Raw genomic sequence first — 19,447 nt, forward strand, 5'->3', positions numbered from 1 at the left:
GGGAAAAAAAACTAGGATGCTTCCTATTAGGCAAAGCTCAATGGTAAGTAGCAAACTATGTCTAATGTTATATTTGAAGCCAATCAAAAAGCTCAGTAACTGCTATTTAAGCAGTGCCACTGGGCTCTGACAGTGAATTCTATGCATAAGATCCCCTGATACAAACTTCAGTGGACTTTGTCAAGAAGCTGAAACCACAGTGCCTTCCGGATGGCTCCATTTCACAGCAGAACCTGCTGTCTGGGCTTCCCAGTTTGCATATCTGTGGGGCCCTTCTCAGAAGAGCACTGAACATGTTATCTTAATCCTCATGTACCCTACTTTGTTCATCATGGCTGTGGGTGCCATAACACGCCATAAAACATGGCTACCCAGACCTGGAAACTATGAATGAAGTAAGAATTCCCCAATTCTGCTTAGGTAAGTATACCTACTTAGGTAAATATTTCTTGTGAAGTTCACCCTCTTCTGTATTAAGGCTTAAGTGAGAAATCGCTTGATGGACAAGGATGTTCAAAAGGTATTTACATAGAAACCAAAAAGGACTCCTTTATACAAACTGAGTGTGTTTTCCCTATTCTAACCATTGCCAGGGCTCCTTTTATTCAACCATGAAAAAGAACAGATTTTGAAAACTTTTAAGCCTATGAAATAGCAAATAAGAGAAAGACTTAAATGTCATATTGACCTGAGTTCAAGTTACAGATCCATCAATCGTCAACTATGTAACCCTCAGTAAGTTACTTAACCTCTCCAGCCTTACTTTTCTCCACTGTTGGAATAAGTGGAAAGTCTGGAGTTGACACCAGATCTGTCTTCAAAGCCTGTTCTTTTAACCACCACGCTGGCCTGCTCCAGACACCTTAAATAGCACCTTGCATGGGGGAACTCACTATATCTCTGCAGGCTGACTGATTTATCTTCAGGTGTACCTTCTTCAATCAATGACAGCTAAAGCTAAACTCCAAGGCACAGGAGAAATAGCTTTCTTCACTAAGTTTTACACAAGCTCAATAGTTGGGTCTGAAACAGAGGAGCATCTCCTTCAAAAAATAATGAGACTGATAAATATGTTCTGTTCACAGCACAGAAAACCACACTTCAGTGCAGAAGGCGTACTTCAGGGTAACCAGTTGTCTCAAAATCAACTATGCCACCAAAGCAGGAAAGTCTATTATTTTCAAAGATGAGACACAAAATTTTAGCTAAGGTATGAAATTTTAATTGGCTAGTTCAGCAAAATTTTATATTCTCCTGAGAGGGTAATAAGGCCTATGTATCTAAATATTTCGAGTTAGGAATTGCAGTTATTTTCCCATATTATAAAAAGTTTTACAACACTTCTGAAAACAGGGGTTTAGGGCTTCCCTGGTGGTGCAGTGGTTGAGAATTTGCCTGCCAATGCAGGGGACACGGGTTCGAGCCCTGCTCTGGGAAGATCCCACATGCCGCGGAGCAACTAGGCCCGTGAGCCACAATTACTGAGCCTGCGCGTCTGGAGCCTGTGCTCCGCAACAAGAGAGGCCTCGATAGTGAGAGGCCCGCGCACCGCGATGAAGAGTGGCCCTCGATTGCCTCAACTGGAGAAAGCCCTCACACAGAAATGAAGACCCAACACAGCCAAAAATAAAAATAAATAAATAAAAATTAATAAAAAATTGTATGAGAATAACTTTAAAAAAAAAAAACAAAAAACAGGGGTTTAGATTACCTGGCTAAGAGGTACCAGATAAGAACCATAAAGAAGAGGTTCAGCCATAGTACAATCAACATTCATAGGAAGTATGGCAATCTAGAGATGGTATGACTTGACTAAGAACATTGAAATTCAAAACTATGTGTAGCCAAACAAAACACATCTGAAAGTTACATATGGCCCTTTCACCAGAATTTGCAAATCCTACTTCAGAGAACAGGAGATAATGCCACCCCCTCCACTGCCCCTCAGAGTTATCCTACAAGCAGAACTGACAACAATTTTGAAGGCTGAGATAGCCTCTGCAAGTCAGGCTTCAGTGCTTTCTCTGTCAAGTCAGCCGTCCCCTGCTTGGCTTTTAAGTGGTGAGCCATGTCCCACCCTACAGAGCCAGGCAGAGTCCTCTGTACTCTCAGACCACCAGGCTAATCTCTGTACTGTGCCATAAGCATGCTAGTCCCACATTCATTCCTACCACCATCCTTGGCTCATCCTTTCCATGACCTCAAATGGCTTCACCCTTCCTAGGCCAAGCCAAATCTAACCTATCTTTGATTTTGTTCATTTGTGTGTGTGTGTTTATTTTATTTATTTATTTATTTTTTAATCCATGCAAAGAGCACCGAAGAGGGATGAATGAACTCAAACTACTTTGGTGGGGGTAGGGAAGGCTTCATAGAGAGGTGCCTATGTGTGCAGGGTATAGAAGGAAGAATGAATGGCTGCCAAGTGGAGGAGCGGGGAAGACCATTCTAGGCAGAGGGAAGAGCATGTGCAAAGTCTTGAAAGAGTCCTGAAAGCCATGGCAGGCTTGTAGAGATAAGAGGCTGGAGAAGGCTATAGTCAGAAGGAGAAGACACTTGTTTGCCTCACTGAGGTATAGGACTTGATCCTGGAGACAAAAGGATCTGATTTTGGTCAAGGCCCCTAGTCAAGCCCATATCTTCCATGGAGTCTGCTCTTGCCATGCAAGTATCTCCTTCCTCCACATTCCTACAGCCCTTGACAACCTTGCCACACAATCAGGTGTTATTACTCACAGCTCTGAGGGCAGAAGCCTTTTATTGTTTTTTAACTTCTGTATCCTAAAAGCGCCTAAGAGTGTCAAGCAGGTAAATGCTCAGTAAATTCCCAGGACTGATTGATTCAAATTCCTCTAGCGGGTGGATTAAGCAAACCAGGTTCCAGAGGTAGGAGTAGGGAAACCTCTAAATCAGTCACTACAGACCTTACTGTTGGCCATGAGTGACAGGATCCAGGACAAAAAAAGTTAACTTCAAAAGCAACCACCCTTGACTTCCATGAACTTGGACTCCTTTCCCTTTCTGCCCAGCTTTGCCCCACTACCCAAGCTGAGATTCACTCCTACTCCCCCTGGGAATACTGGGCCAAAAGGGAAGGTACCAGCACATCTCTGGTTCTGAACATACCCCATTAACTGGGAGGACAGGGGACAATCAATGCATTGAGCAAATGCATCTGGCCCTGAAATGAGAGAGTGTGTCTGCTCCTGTGTGTAAATGCCAAGTTGCAGGAGGTTACCATAGCAACTCCAGCAGGGTGCTGCAGTAGGCAGCTTTGCACAGAGGTGCAGAAAAGCCATTCTTTAACATCTGGGCTTTTGCTGTGCACATTGGATCCTAGTAGCCACATCATGGCTTTAGGTCCTGCTTTGGGATTCTGCAAAAAAAGGAACTGGAATTTTGAATACCTGTTAGTCCAATCTTCTTTTTTTCATGCACCACACATGTCCCTCTTCATGCACAGTAAACACTGCATGTAGAGCCCAAAATAGGCTCTTTAGAAACATATAATTCCCTATACTCATTCTTACACATGACCATGAACAGATTGTACTTGCACATCAGCATGACTTCAACACAAAATTTACATCCACCGAATAACCCAGCAATTACACATTTAAATCAAGAGCGTATCCACAATGTCAGCATTCCCAGCCAGTCCCCAGTTTTTATTGTGTTATTAGTACATTTTTAATGCAAAACTAAATAATGCCATCAAGGCTGTAGGTTGGGCTTAATGGGGTCTACTGAGCTGTACTCCAGGAACTGTGAACCAACTTTTCAAAGGACGAGGCAATTTTTGAAATTGTTTTTCCATAGGGGCTGGAGAGTGGGGGTTTACCCATCCACTTCTTAATGTTTTATGTCTCATAAGGAAAGAGCATGAAGAGGATGTGAAATAGCATTCCATTTGGGGTTTTAACCTACATACGGCCATCAGGAAGCCATGTCCCTGCAAAGTGAACTTTAGTTGGTCGGGTAGTCAATAGATGAAACAGCTTCCTGGACATTTTCACTTTTTTTTCTTGGATCTAGAAACTTACTTGTTATATTTTAATTCTCTCCTGGGCAAAATAAGAATGATTTATAGTAGCACTAAAGAAATGGATCACATGGTGGGCGTGCACAGCAGGGTGAGATGGATCTGCACATGGAGAAGTGAAGGAAATTTTGGTCAACAAAGTCACATGAACCTGTGGTACTTTGCAAGATGCTGGAGCAGGACTACAGTCTCTTTGCAGCTTGGAAGTGAAAAAAGAGGGATGGATTAGAAGTGATGTAGAAGTTCCAGTATCTGAAGGAGTTTTGTGGCCTAAGGAAATTAAAATAGGGATACCAAGAGAGAGATGTAAATAAATAAACAAAGGAAGGAAGAGCTTCTTGGCCAGGGAGGCTATTCTTTGTGCAGGAATGCCTATCTGTCTAAGGGAGCTGGAGAACAAAGATGCCAGTGTTAACAGACTACAGTTGGATGATTTGTTCATCCAAGGAATTGGAGATGTGGAGGTGTCTGTAAGGAGATGTCTGTTACATGTAAGCATGGAGGTAGGACTTGCCAGGATGGACACCAGGGGTGTAGGAAACTTCTGTTCTGAAAGAAGGTCAGAGAGTATCAGCAACCTGGTGACAGAAAAAGAGCTCTCAGTGAGTGAATACTGGAGATTCAGCCAGTGCAATCTGGCCTGCACATACCTGGCTAGGTGGGCACTGGAGACCTATTTCTAACTCCCCCAGGGGATGCTGTGGGTGGGGATGGGGCCCCAGGGGGTGTGAAGCAAAGAACTGAGCATGTGGCCTGGGAGTGGGAAAAGGGCTTCTGGGAGGTGAGCTGAGAGCTGCCAAGAAGTGCCCTGTCAACGTGCTTCTGAATGAAAGCTGGGAGGTCAAGGCTGGGAAAGGTTTCAGAGAGACTCCTGCAACCTGTTCCTTTGGGGCAGGGCGGCTGAGGGGAGGTGGAAGGCCCAGCTTTCGGGTCGGATTTAGGGAGAGGTCAGGTGCACCAAGGACCAGTCTGCAAGTCGGTATGGAAAATGGTCTGGGAATGGGGCGGATCCAGGGAGGTAGGAGTGGGGGAGGGGAGGTCGCCGGCGAGTGGGTGTGGAGAGCGAGCCCGGGTGGGGGGGTGAGGGCGCCGGGCCAGCGCCTCGACCTCCCCCGGGACTCACCCAGCACGAAGTAGGGCAGCTCCGTGTTCTCCAGGTCGTCCACCACGACCATTTCTCCCGGGAAGTCGTTGCGTACCGAGAAGAGGAGCTTGGGCTCGGAGGCCGAGGGGCTGTGCATGATACTCAGGTCGTTCTCGCGCAGGAAAGGCAGCGCCGACACCGTGATGCTCTTGAGCTTGCACTCCAGCTCCTTGGAAGGATCCACGTCGCCCGCGGCCGTGGCCAGCACCGCCGCCGGCCCCCAGCAGCAGGCGAGCAGGGCGCAGAGCCCGGCTAAAGCCATCTTGAGCCCCGGCCGCCTTCCTCCCAGCGCCGCGAAGGTGGGGGAGGCAGCGAGCGGGAGGGAGCGAGCGAGCGAGCGCGGGAGGCGGGGGACGTTGGGGAGGAGATGTGGAGCCGGGAAAGCTCTGGTCCCCGGAATGAGATGCCGCTTGCCTGGTGCAGGGCTTAAGCGTTGATGCCTGGAGAGCCCGCGCTCTTTGTTTTCCCGGAGCTGCTTATCTGGGGAAGGGAAAAGGGGGGTGGGGGGAGGTGGGGAGTGGAGAAAAGGAGAAGGAAGGACGTCGGAGGAAAGAGGAAGGGAGCTGAAGATTCTAGGGAATCAGGTCAGCCCCCAGTAGGCTGCAGGTGCTGCCGCCTTTCTCCTCCTTTGCATCCCTCAGCAGGAGCACACTCCTGGCTATTAACTACCTGCACAGCATTTTTTTTTTTTTAACCGTTTTTGCAATGCAAAATATTCCCTCTCGCATTATCTTCCAGATGCCTTGGGAAGGGCACACACACACACACACACACACACGCACACCCCTTATAAGGTGCTTCCTCAGAGCAGGTGATGGGGGTCTCTAGATCCAAATACGCCCCCAGTTATTTTGTAGATGTAGGTGGTCCCATTCTTGTCTTCTTTACCCACTAAAACTGGATTTGTATATTGGATAAGCGTGTGCACGTGTGTATTATTACTCAGCACTAACTTTGCAGAAGTATTTAAAGGAAATATTCTGTATGTAGATATAGATAGATGGTATGAATAACAAAGAACAAAGCCAGTGTACTGCATACAGTTAAGCAGGAGACCCGAACTTTTATTTGCAATTTCTCTCTGCCTCTTCAGTTTCATTTCTGTTACAAACGTTACCTATGATAAGCAATATAAAGATAATTTGGGGCATGCTATAATTGATAGAAAAAGTAGAGCTAGCTCAAAGAAGTGTTGAGCTTTTAGTTTTAGAGAATCCAGTAAACAGAACAGAGCTGAAAGAAAATTTGAGAAAAACAAAGTTTCTAAGCACCCTTAACAAATGGAAAAGGAATAAAAGAATATCCTTGGGCATGGGCCAAGTCAATCCCAGCCCAATCAAGAGTAGAGCAGGGTAGATAACAACACCAACATTAACAACAAAAACCCATATAAATTTTCTTTCCATTAGTGCTGGACAATGACACCTTAACAAAATAACGACAGTAAACTGTGATAGAAAAGTGATGTTTGTATGTGCTGGTATCTGATGATTAATTGAACTTTCACACGATAACCTGTAACTTATTTCAAAAGTTTGCCAAAACTACACAACACTGTAAATCAACTATACTTCAATTTTAAAAAAGTTTGCCGCTCCAACATCATTTATTCAGTGCTGACTGAAATACTAGGTGCTGTAAGACTATGTTATAAATAACTCCTAATCTCTAGGAATTTAATGAACCACCCTCTTCAAAGAGGACCCCCACTTTAGAAACAATTTCATTCTCATTCTAGCTGGTGTTAATTTATTGGCACATGTGAATGTATGTCCTTTAAAAGAATTTTAAAAAGCTTTTGCCATATATTTCACAAGGTTACTCTAGTTGATGAATGGGAATAGAGAAAATGAGGCATATTTAAGGTCATGTTTAAGGAGTGAAAGGCCTGCTTACCAGAAAAGAGAACAAAAATACTTTATTACAAGTTAAGTTTTTGTTTTTTTTAATTTGACGTATCTGAGAACTAACCCAGAGATATATTACCATGTAGCATTGCAAAGTACTGCAAAAACCATTTATCAGCTAATGACCTTTCTAAAACTCATCTTCATAGGAGATACTGAGGGAGAGAAAGACCCCATGATACTTTTTTTGCCTACTCTCTCTAGCATAAAAAAGCAGTATTAACTTAGTTACTCAAGGTTTACCATTGAAAAATCAGAGCGGATAACAAGAAAATACACTTAGTCTTAGAATGTGAGAAATGGCATGAAACTACCAGATCATCTATTAGTCCAGTCTCTCATTTAACAGATGAGGAAGTTGAGGACAGTGAAATACCGAGGTGTTTTACCCAAGATCAATATGCCAAGAAGGGGTGGGGGAGCTAAGGCCACAAACAAGATTTCTTTGCCTAGGGCTTTCTCCATTACACAGTTTTGGGACTGTGTACCCAGGTGTACCCATGGATAGTCGTTGGAATTAATGGCCCCCAGTAATTCATTCAGTAAACATCTGCATACCTACTATATGCTGTGCACTAGACTAAGCATCGGCAAATACTAGGAAAAATATTCTTCCTGCTTTTGAGTAGCATATAATCTACTATTGTTTTGAAATCTTTCTCCCCAATTTTCTGATGTGTCTTGAGTCATTTTAGAAAACCCGAGTGAACCATTTGATGTTGATTTTCTAATAAGTCAATATCTACTTTACTTTGCCTATCTGTAGTCATTTTTACATGCTAACATTTTTACCTGCTTTCTTATTCACAGTTACAAGAAAAAGAGTACATGGATCAAATGTCCATTTAAAAGTGTATATTGAGGCTTGCCTGGTGGCGCAGTGGTTAAGAATCCACCTGCCATTGCAGGGGACACGGGGTTTGAGCCCTGGTCCGGGAAGATCCCACATGCCACGGAGAAACTAAGCCCATGTGCCACAACTACTGAGCCTGTGCTCTAGAGCCCGCGAGCCACAACTACTGAGCTCACGTGCCACAACTACTGAAGCCCGCGCACGTAGAGCCCGTGCTCCACAACAAGAGAAGCCCGCGCACTGCAAGGAAGAGTAGCCGCAACTAGAGAAAGCCCGCGCACAGCAATGAAGACCCAATGCAGCCAAAAATAAATAAATAAATAAAAATGTTAAAAGTATATATATATTGATATGATCAAGTTACTTAAAAAAAAAAAGTGTATACTGAGTTGGAAAGACTTGGAATTGGGGTCTCAAGCCTTTATAGACCTCTTTCTCTGTGGAAGGGTCAAGCAAGAAGACTATACAAATAAAAAGAGATAGTATATTGCCAGGGCACTGGATTCCTATAAACATGCATACACTGTCACATGGCCTTCTCTTAGGGAATTAAGTACCTAGAGATGGAGGAGAAGGTGAAGTTCGCAGAAACTAGACCGTCTCTTCTGTATGATGTTTTACATTTAAATGGGGCTGGGAGAAATTTGTGTGCATCTACATAATTACCTTTGTGTACAGGCAACATGATGTAGTGAGACAACAGACTTGGAGTCAAGTCTCAACTCCATAATTTACTTATTTGGAGATGAGCCTGGACCATTCTTATCTTCATTGTCCCCCTCAATAAAATGGGGCCAGTGATCTCTGCCCATCGCACAGGCCACAGATAATATAAGTACAAGTACTTATACTTGTTTTCTCCTGAGGTCCAAATTCCTATATTCCAGTACCAACGGCCTTGCTCCTTGACCCTTATAATAGCTTTTGAATGCTTTCCCTGCTATTAACCTATTCTTTAGACAACTACCAGATTGATCTTCGTGAAATCTTGCTTTCCTCATGCCATTCTAAAGTTTTTCTTTTCCTACAGGATAAAGTTCGAACACCATAGTTTCGAAATTCAAACCCTCTTCCAAGTTTCATACGATTTATTCTCTTAGATGTATTGCTTACTACACTATCCCCTTCCCCTCCCCCCACAACACACATACACATCCCCATCGAATTAAAGAATTAAAGCCCATTCTCCATTTTCACTCCTCCCACGCCATTCTGTCCACCTGGAACGCACCACTCAGTGTTCTCCAGATTGCCCCTTCTCTGCAGGCAAATCTCAGGCCTTATCTATGTAGTGAGACCTTCCATCACTCCCTTCTCTCATAGCTCCTCTCACAGATCCCTTACACACACACACACCCCCCACATTAGGAGGCCAAGGGTCATATCCCAATACAGTGTCTTGCATTCAACATTCTTATTAGAAAAATAGAAACAATAATACATGCTTTTTAGAATAGGTGTGAGAAGGAAATGAGAGTATGTATATAAAGAATTTAACGTTTTAGGCATTTATTTTGCTATTATCTGCTCTTCAATTATTTCAGAAAGAAAATAGGCTTCTTTCATGAAACTTTCATGAGATTTTTTTTTCCCATGTAGTAGCCAAAAGCAAACTAAATGATTTATGCTCTTTGGCATATATCCAGGATAAATGATTGTATATATCCACCAAAAGAATGAAGATCATTCATAGCAGGTTTACTCATAATAGACAAAAATGGAAGCAACCCAAATATGCATCAGTAGGAGAATGGGTAAATAGCATTTAGTCATGTGATGGAATACTACACAGCAGTAAAAATAAACATGCAACTATGTGGGTGAATCTTGCAGACATAATAAGTGAATGAAACCAGACACAGAAGAGTGTATCCTATAAGAGTCTATATTTATGAACTTCAAGACAAGGTAACATTAATCTTTGGTGCTAGAAGTCAGAATAGTGGTTATCTGTATGAGGAGGGGAGTTTTGACTGAGAATGTCAGGACAAGCTTCCTGGAAATGCTGTGGGTGGTGGTCACATGGATGCATATTTAGGCAAAAATTTATCAAACTGTACACTTGTGCAATTTTGTGATGTCTATTATACCTCAATAAAGTGTTTTTTACATGGCTTAGGACTCCATAGGAGAAGAAAGCAGAGGCAAGTTTTTCTTTTTACAAGTTGTTTTCTTGTTTCCCAACTCTATACCCCCTTTACTTCTCCTTTAGAGGTTTTGGAAATTTTATCTTTCTTTCCATTGAGATTGGTAATCATTTATTCAACTACTTTCATTTACCCACTCCTTTCTACTATTTTTATGAGAGTCTCAACATTTGGCGTCTTGTCATCTGGGACAAGTTCAGGGGGCCTCTGTCTCCAGGAAGCACAGGAGTAAATAACTCAGGAGTTGGACAGCAGCAGATTTAGACTTTCACTGGTTTACTTAGATATATTATCCTGAGGACTATTCTCTGACATGTTTTGTTAGCTTAGGCAAACAGATACCTACAGTATGGAGAGGTAAGGTCAAACCTATACAAGATACAGAGGAGGGAATGGAGGTGAAAGAGATGGGTGGGGCTCAGGGTGTATACGTGGGGAATATTTCTAATTTTCCCCATTTATTCAGAACATCTGGCTCCCTGATGCTTTTTAGATAATCCTGATGTATATACTATTTTGGCATTCATTAAGCCTCTGCATACATTTCTTTTTCCTAGTTCTTTACAAAAATAATCTTTAATGGTGCTCTCTATTTTTAAAATAAACTAAATTGAAACACTTCTCTCCCTTTTTGACTCTGTATTTTCCTCTCCATATTTCCCCCATCATACAAGTTAGTATGAACCCCTCACATTCCTTTGCCAGCTCCCACCCCCAGCTCTTCTGTTGAATTGGATTCTTTCTTCAACTATTACTCTCCCATGTTCTGCCAAAATTTAGTGTAGTATGCTAGTTAGCTGGACATAATTCAGTTTTGCATCCTCATTAGGACATTAAGAATATATTTCACACCCTTTGATTCAAAGTTAATATTTTCTTTCTTTACTCTTTCCTCCCCACCTCCCTATCTCTCTCTGTCTCTGTTTCTTCCTCTTTCTCTCTCTCCTCTCAATTCACAGTCTCAGCAACAGCACCTGCTTCACAGAAACAAGGCTGTTCCTGTTCTGATTTCTCTAGTCTTCCTTTAAAAACCAAGTGGAGAGTCACAATCCCTCTTCCTGATACACACTGAAGTGAAAGGAGGCATGCAGAAGGAAAACACCACAGGCAAAACAATTCACTCTTTTGGAAGCAGGACAATTTTTTCCCCCTAAATTTCTCCCCAGAAACCTGAACCTGAAGTTCTTCTCTTTGCCTTTGTCTTCACAATCCTGGTTTGGGGACAGAATGTTTCTTGATAGCTGTTCAGAGTATCTAAATCTGTTTCTCTCTGTACTCACTGAGTCCCTGCCATCTTTTGCCTCTCTCTCCTGTATCTCTGGGGTGTGTGTGTGAGTGTGTGTGTGTGTGTGTGTGTGTGTGTGTGAGTGAGAGAGAGAGAGAATATGCTGTGAGATAGGTATTCTCACCTGGGGACTCATTTCTTTTTTTTTTTTTTTAATTTATTTATCAGTAATAGTGGCTCACGGGCTTAGTTGCTCCGTGGCATGTGGGATCTTCCCAGACCAGGGCCCGAACCCGTGTCTCCTGCATTGGCAGGCAGATTCTCAACCACTGCGCCACCAGGGAAGCCCCTCATTTCTAATTAAGTAATTCAGGACCAAGACCAAGAGGCTAAAATGCACAAAACAACAGAATAAAACCTCAGATTAGAAGGAAAATGGCTCAAATGGGTCCCTATCTCTGCTAGTTCTAGTTAAGCAAGCAAACAAAATGGTCTGGGACAAATGATTATCTTAGGAAGATTAGAAGAAAATTTAATTAGCTCCCAAGTTTCTTCCTGTTCCTCAGCCTTCTTCCACTCTCCAACTCCCCAGTCGTGAATTTATCCAAGCCTCCCTTATCCACACCAAAAAACTCCCTACTGCAAAGCTGGGAGGGTTAACAGAGTTGGTAGCCCCGCCAGACAGCTAACCAAAGGAGACAGCCGGTGAGGCCCCGAGCCCGCCCCCAGCCGAGCCGCCCAGCCAATGGGAGCTTGTGGGGAGTGTGGCGCTGCGTCCCATTGGCTGCCTGCGTACGTGCATAAGAAAGAAAGAGAGAGGCAGGCAGGGGAGCATTGTTATCTTAAGACACTCAGCTGGTGTCTGAGTCTGCAGGTGAAACTGCTTAGGTACGGAGCTCGGAGTCGGAGCAAGGACTTGCCGGGCTGCAGCCTGGGATAGAATCCGCCCGCCTCGGAAGCTGCTCTGCCCGCGGCTGCTCGGGCAGCCCGTTCGCAGAGCTCGGAGGATCCCGTTAGCACTTGCCCAGGGATGTGCACCTGCCGTGCGCGGCGAGCGCCTGGGCAGGTCTGCAGGCAGCCGAGGGAGCGGTGAAGCAGGAGGAACTGTCTCTACCCATGTGCAAGGCAGTGATTCCGGGAGAGAGACAGGGTGAGTGAGTCTCTTTAGAGTTGGAAGGAAGGCACGATCTTGATTTTCTCTTCGGTGGAAGGACAGAGGACTCCCTGGGTCGGGTTTGGCACTTTCCTTCCTTCTCCACCCGCGTGCGCCCCGGCCCAGCGTCGAAGCCCCACTTCAAACATGCTGTGGGTGCCGGGCAACCTTGCTGCTCAGCTGGAAGGCAGCAGGCAAGTGGTCTGACAGCGGCGGCGGCGGCGGCAGCAGCAAAGCGGGGAGCAAGGAATTTGAAAAGAGACATCGGCTCGTTTTCACACGCTGAGGGGGAGGCATTCACGTTTCCCCAAATGAGAAGGAGCCACAAGAAATCATGAAGTAAAAACTTTGGAAAGCTGCCACTGGAGATGTTGCACAAAATCCTGGAATCTTTCAGGAGTCTCCTCCCAGTCGGTGGAGGTTTGGGGAGCAGCTGATACAGCAAGGAGGGCTCTTGCAAGGATTCAAGGTAACAGTGCAGGGTTTTGGTGGTTTTTCTCCATCCCCTTTTCGTTATCTTTTTGGTGTGTCTCTTGGTAAGGGGATCGTTTTGCCCTCCTACAGCCCTCTTGCCCTGGTGCCTGGCAGCTGCAGGCAGAGGGAATGATCCCCCCCTCTTAGTTTCTGTCTTGTGGAGCTGAGCAGTGGACTTTGGGGTTTAGCTAGAGATCGTCCTATTATTGCCTCCTGGTGTTGCATGTCTGCCGCACGACTTGGGCGCTCTGCCTGACCTATATTGCTTTTGCCTGGTTTAAGTCCTCAAAGTTAGTGCAACTCCCATTAGCTTCAGAAAATCCAATCGGACTGCATAATTGCAGAAGATGACAAGGACTTCTGCATGCCCAGCAGATGCTGGACTGAACTGTACACGGTTCACTGTGTTTGGGATGGAGGTTGTGATACATGATACACATATTCACAGGTATTCACATGTTCCTAGAGCTATATTCACATGTCCATAGAGCTCCCTGCTATGTCTCTAGAGGCCTGTCTCTTTCTCCGATGCACATGCAGCCAAGAAAAAAAACAAAAACAAAAACAGATTGAAGAGTGAACCCTGTGGGTTGCAAATAGTCTCCCCGGGTGGTGGCAGAAACCCCACTGATTGAGTTGAACCTGGCAGTGCGTTGGAGACACTGGGGAGAGCATTGCAGTGCTGGAAGGAGGGGCACACTGGGATTATCTGGGGATCTCTCTCTCTCCCTGGTTCTGTAATCATCTGGGTACACAGTCTAATGCTGCCTATGGTATGTGTGTGTGTGTATATATATGTGTGTGCCTGTGCTCACAGCTGTATGCAGGAAGCAGGCTGCCACTAGAAGAAGCATGCTTGTGCAGCTCTCTGCCCAGGCCCCAGATGCCTGGAGTGTTCCTTCCTAGTAGAAACATGAACTTGGGAGCTGCTGTTCCAGCCCAGAGGAGTTTTCTCCTCACCAAGCAGTCCCTCTGCATGGTACATATTTATCCAGAGTATATAGACCTAAGCCAAATATGAACTAATAATCAAGCTAATGCACTGTAACGTGATTTAACAGACCCCTCCATAAAGAACTGTGTGTGTGCTCTTCCTAGCTCTGGGAGTCAGGTGTCCTGAGCAGGAGCAAATGTTTTGTTAAAAGGATAGCAATTATAACAAGCCAGGCTTCTAGCTGGGTAATCTGAGCCTTATCCAGCAGGGACAATGATCTGTCAGCACAGACCAATCTGGAGGATAAAAGGTATAGTGTAAGTCAAGTATTTCTGCCTCTGTCCTTCTCCAGACATGTGCACGTTGAAGGGACACTCTTTCTGACCATGCCTCCTAGAATACAGGGCAATGCCAGTATTAACCAAGCAGCTAAAGTATTTTACAAAATCCCCTGGGGGGCAGTCTGATGACATCAGGCAACAGCAAAGTGATGTTGGAGTTTGTGTGTTTTCCCTCTTGACTTCACACAGTTATGTGTATGTTATTTGTTTAAGGCAAGACCCTCTGGAGTTCCCTCCCATCCAGAATAAGTTGCTTTGCAGCACTGGGGGCATGACCAAGCAATGCTGACACAATGATCCTGAAATCTTATCAATATCATAGCTGTTGCTATTCATATATATATATATATACCTTCTTTTTAGCTGCTGCCTACTCTGGGGAAAGATGCATGCTTTGCTTCTTTGAGGAGAGATATGATTTGAGCTGGTACAGAGCCTGGATACTGTGAAATGTTTGAGGGAAAGGAAGCAAATGTCAGACCATGGTCTCCCCTGTTGGAGGGCAACTGGCACCAAAGGGTTTAACAGCTATTCTGCAGCCATGGAGAAGACAGAAGCATCCCTGACTCTTGCTTCTCCCTCCTCACCAAAAATGGGGCCGGCTTTATCTCCCAGAATGGAGTGCTGTGTGCTGCAGTATGGCCACAAGAAAGGAGAAAAGGAGGGAAGGGCTGGGGAGGGAGGAGGGTTCCTGCTCTGCTAGCATTGGACCAGACTCATGGGTGGGGAGCATCTTCCCCATTTAGGCCCTTAAGATCATCCTCTGGGTTTTCCCTTCTGGCCTCCTAACAGGTTGTTTACTGAGCGAGGCCAGAGGGCAGAGACCATCCCTGCGTCATCAACTCCTTCTGATCCCCTTTCCCAAGACACAGGCTAGCCACTGGGGAGCGTCGCACAAAAACCATCCTCTCTGAGACGGTGCTCCAAAATCCCTCCCCAGCTCACAAACAAGAGGTAATCAGAAGGGACTGGAGACATCTGCGTGGGCACTTTCTGCTGAGTGGGATGCTTAGTGTTGAGAGTTCCCAGTTAGTGTTTTGTTTTCCCCACTGTGCTGTGTATTTCTGGTGATTCAACTCTTTCTCTTAGATAATAAGACCTCGTATACATGTTATAATTGCATACTTTTCCAAAGGGCTAGGAGCATTTTAGGGAGCTCATCTCATTAATCCTCACACGCCTTATAGCCTCATTTATCTTTGATTACCCTAAGAAGGAGACTAGAATGAGTTTAGCCTCCTTCTTGGAAAAAGGAGGGCAGAGGACCTTGGAAAGATGAACTGTTTTACTCTGGGTCACACAGCAATTAAGGGAACCTATGGAGTAGGGTGTGGGTCTCATCATTCCCAAACCAACCCCAGACTCTCCTGACTCCTCCTAAGGAATGGGTTAATCTTAGGAACTGTGATTTGATTCAGCTGTTCTGTACTTGACAGGAATGGGAGGTTGCAGTGACATAGGCTTTGCCTCTGGCTCTGACCTAAGGGCTGTGAGGGATAAAAGTCTGATAAGACTTTGTCTTTGCCCTCAGTGATCTTACATTCTAGTTAGGAAAATATGCTTACATCTGGGAAAAAGGTAAATGACAACATACATTCTAAACAGCAGTTCAATACAAGAGACTCTTGAGGCTGACCTAATTAATCTACAGTTGATTTGTACAGATAATGAGAGCTATCGGTATTCCAAGGAAGGAGAATTTGAGTTGTGCCTTGGGGGATAGGGTGGGATTTGTTTGGAGAGGGAGAAATGGGAAAAAGATTCCAGCTGACAGAGAGGCTAACTGCAGCACAGCTGAGAAGGCTGGAAACTTCAAGGCTTGCATGTTTCCTTGGGGTTTGCCCCAAACCACTTCTCCACTTGGATCCTGGAAACAGCGTACACCTGGGTTAATTACTTGAAGCGTGTATTGGCCTAGAGGAAGCTGCCCTCAGATCAGGCAGAGGGCTTTGAAATGTTGGACGTCTCATTAGGCACCGAAAATTACCTAAGCTTTCTACCCACCCTCAAGCCTAATCCATATATTATGGGAGAAATAGTGCTCAAGGTCAGGGAGCTTAACAACATATCAAAAATTTTGGAGAAAGATATTGGGGGAAAGTAGGCAAATTTCAAGAGAACACGAGAAAATCTTCTCATATTCTTTTTTTAGACTCAGAATCTCCTAAGAGAGAGCCTTGATTTCCCTTCATTTCCTGTTTCCCCACCCAAATATCCCTATTGGGGTTTACTTGGAGCCAGCAAAATGCCAAAGCCCTCAGGCATTTAGCATTGAGGAGAAGATTTTCAGTCTTAAGATTCTTGGCGTGCCCATATACAAAACCTCTCATCTCCCCTCCTTTTCCTTTTTAATAAAACATATGCTGTAGCAGTCACAAAGGAGGAGACCACAAAAGCAGAAGGCGCGGGTACGGTATTGCCCGCAGCTGCACCACGAGGTACTCTGATTGCTCAGCTGAACAGCAGAGCGGGGAGGTAGTCTGCCAGCCTGGGCGGTACCAAGGGAGGACCAAGGGCTGCACGGCACCAGGAGAGGGCTTTGGCTGGTCCGCCACACACATTTGCTCCAACAGTGAGCCTTGTTTCCCAGAGAAAAGGTCAAGGGAAAGCGTAGGTCCTGTGAGAGGACTGGTGAAACCCTATTCCTCGGTCTTCACTTGGTTTGAGACGTCTATTCACCCTACCTGTCACTGGTTGCTTGGGTGGCCCCTTCCGACATGGACAAAATTCTGGTGGGGCACTGAGAGTGGAATGACTTGCCTGAAGTCACGCCATCATTGCTCTCAGGTCAAGAGGAAAATCCCCAAGAACATGGTCTGTTTGATTGCTTCGCCCCAGGAGTTCATTCTGGGGACAAGTCCTGAGGGATATGGATTTTCTCTTGAAAATTCTCCCCGGGCCTTGTTGTCACCTTTGTTTCCAGTGTTAAATGACCCTGCAGCTGGTCGGTGGGACTGAAGCATTTTTTCTTTATTATTCACAAGTATCTGCTGCCACGTTTGGGGGCTAAGGTGGAGGTCCAGGCCCATGGGTGTGTGGCTAGTGATTGTAGGCTAAAGCCTCTTCCATTTGGGAGTGAAGAGAGAGGCAGCTCAGTTATACTTCAGGCTGGGGGCAGCGGTGGATGGGTTTCATCTGACCAGTGGGTCTCATCTGATCTCTCTGGAAACTGTCAATCTGCCATGCAGATGGAAGTAAAGTTGAGGAACATTATTATAGCATGGAATCCTCAACAGCCAGTTGCATCACTCCTTTTACTGAAGCTCGCATGAAATGCAAATATATCTGGAATGCTGGACTGAGCGAAGGGTGGGCAATCTGATACCTCATGGGACTGAGCGCTGCCCCACACTGTACTATTCATATGGTGGCCACTGGCTACGTGTAGCTCTTGGAGCACTTGGATTGCATGTTGTCACTGTAAAAACACACACTGAATTTTGAAGACTTGGCTTAAAGGAAAAGAATGTCAAATATCTCAGCACTGCTTCTTTTAATATTGATTACACGTTAAAATGATAATATTCTGGATATATTGGGTTAAATAAAACATATTAAGATTAGTTTCACCCATTTCCTTTTACTTTCTGATGTGGCTATTAGAAAAGTTAAAATTATATATGTGGCTCTCATTCTGTTTCTTTTGGGCAGTGCTGGTCTAATCCTGCAGAGTAGTGACAGCGAATGTGGAGAAAGGACAGAGGCTTGAAACAAGAGGACCCAGAAACATAAAAAGAGAGAACATGCAGGGAGGGATGGTGAGCAGCCCAGAGAGTGTCTGGACATGTATTTCTGAAATCGAAAGCCTAGGAGGGCACAGATAGCTTAAGTTGGCTTATTTGATGGTGACCTTATCAACAGTGACTCAGCCCACCCTAAGCATTTGTGGAGCATTGCCGCTCCCAGTTCACATGCAAACAATCATCAGGTAGGAGGCCTGGGGATTTTATCCTAATATTTTTGTGTTTCTGCCTGACAGTAGAAATAACCAAGTTAATTAATTACCTTTAGGGTCTCACTCCAAAGTCTGAGGACACAACAACTGGGATTAGCTGGGTCCGTTTGACTTTCAAATCTCCTCTTCCTTCTCATGTCTACCATATTATCATCTTTTCTTGGGAGAGCTCTCCTTCAGACCAGTCATGTTGATGGTGTGATGGGGAGAAAGAAAAGTCACTGCTATATGTGAGAGGTTCTTTTGTGGGCCTATCAGTAAGAAGAACGGGGAGAAGATATCATGATTGAGTTTTATTTAATAAGTATGGATTTGAACTCTATAATTCACTTATCACTGTGATCTTATTATTACCATTTGTTGCAATAAGGTTTGGCCACAACTGGAACTCCTCATATTTGAGCAGCATTCTATAGTTTACAAAATGTTTTACAAGCTTTCTCTCACCTGATTTTCACAACACCCCTGTGGCGTGGTTAATACCTCCATTCAAATTTTTCCATGATCTGCTACCGAACTACCTTTTTATTACTTTATTTTCTGGTCCGTCTCTTTGTATGCACTTCATTCAATCTTGCTTAATCAAACTGGTCTAAACTGTTCTTTGGTGTTCACTGTGTAAAGTAGAGATCGTTACTCATTGAGCCTCAGTTTTATCATCTATTAAAAAAATGATAATGCCCCATCTCTCAATCCGCTATTCTAAATATTAAATGAGATAAAATACATAAGGAGCCAAACACAGCTCCAGGCACATGATAGATGCTCAACAAATGTCAACATCCTTTCCTACAAAACATCCTTCACTTTGATGATCGCCAAGATGAAAATGTCCAAAGGTGAACTCGTTTTGTACCCATTTCACACATAAAATGATTCCCCTCTCCAAATTCCCTGCTTTAGTTAATGGGACAACCAATCGCCCAACGACAAAATTAAGAAATACAGTTGTCCTGGGCTCTGCTTTCTCTCACACAGCCCCTCACATCCAATCAATCCCCAATGACAAGCTCTACCTCCTGATGATTTCTCAAAGCCATCCTCCCCTCCCCCCCCCCCCCCCCCCCCCCCCCCCCCCCCCCCCCCCACCGGTCAGGCTCTCACCCCTCTCACTTGGACTTTCCCCGGTACTTGGTCTCCCTGTCTCCTCTTTTGAGGGCTAGCCAACCCAGCCTCCTCATTGCAGCTGGGGTGATCTTGCAAACCGGTAAATTTGATTATGCTCCTTCCTTATTGTGGTCCTGCAATGAGTCCTCACTACTGTCAGAATAA

The 19,447-nt window shown here is 44.8% G+C and overlaps 2 protein-coding genes across 3 annotated transcripts in view; one reads left to right on the top strand and one right to left on the bottom strand.

The window, feature by feature from the left end:
* The window catches only part of ASTN1 (astrotactin 1), a 323,652-nt gene extending 318,194 nt beyond the window's left edge, over window positions 1-5,458 (bottom strand). For both annotated transcript variants that reach the window (XM_036835140.1, XM_036835133.1), the window contains exon 1: window positions 5,166-5,458. In XM_036835140.1, the coding sequence (XP_036691035.1) occupies window positions 5,166-5,448 (283 nt within the window). In that variant the 5' untranslated portion in view covers window positions 5,449-5,458. The remainder of the gene's footprint in view (window positions 1-5,165) is intronic.
* A 6,736-nt stretch (window positions 5,459-12,194) lies between these two features.
* Window positions 12,195-19,447, top strand: part of BRINP2 (BMP/retinoic acid inducible neural specific 2) — a 117,020-nt gene continuing 109,767 nt past the window's right edge. The window contains exon 1 of the mRNA XM_036864793.1: window positions 12,195-12,940. The gene's annotated coding sequence lies outside the window, so the exon portion shown is untranslated. The remainder of the gene's footprint in view (window positions 12,941-19,447) is intronic.

The sequence above is a fragment of the Balaenoptera musculus genome, chromosome 1, assembly GCF_009873245.2.
Source record: "Balaenoptera musculus isolate JJ_BM4_2016_0621 chromosome 1, mBalMus1.pri.v3, whole genome shotgun sequence".
NCBI classification, from domain to species: Eukaryota; Metazoa; Chordata; class Mammalia; order Artiodactyla; family Balaenopteridae; genus Balaenoptera; species Balaenoptera musculus.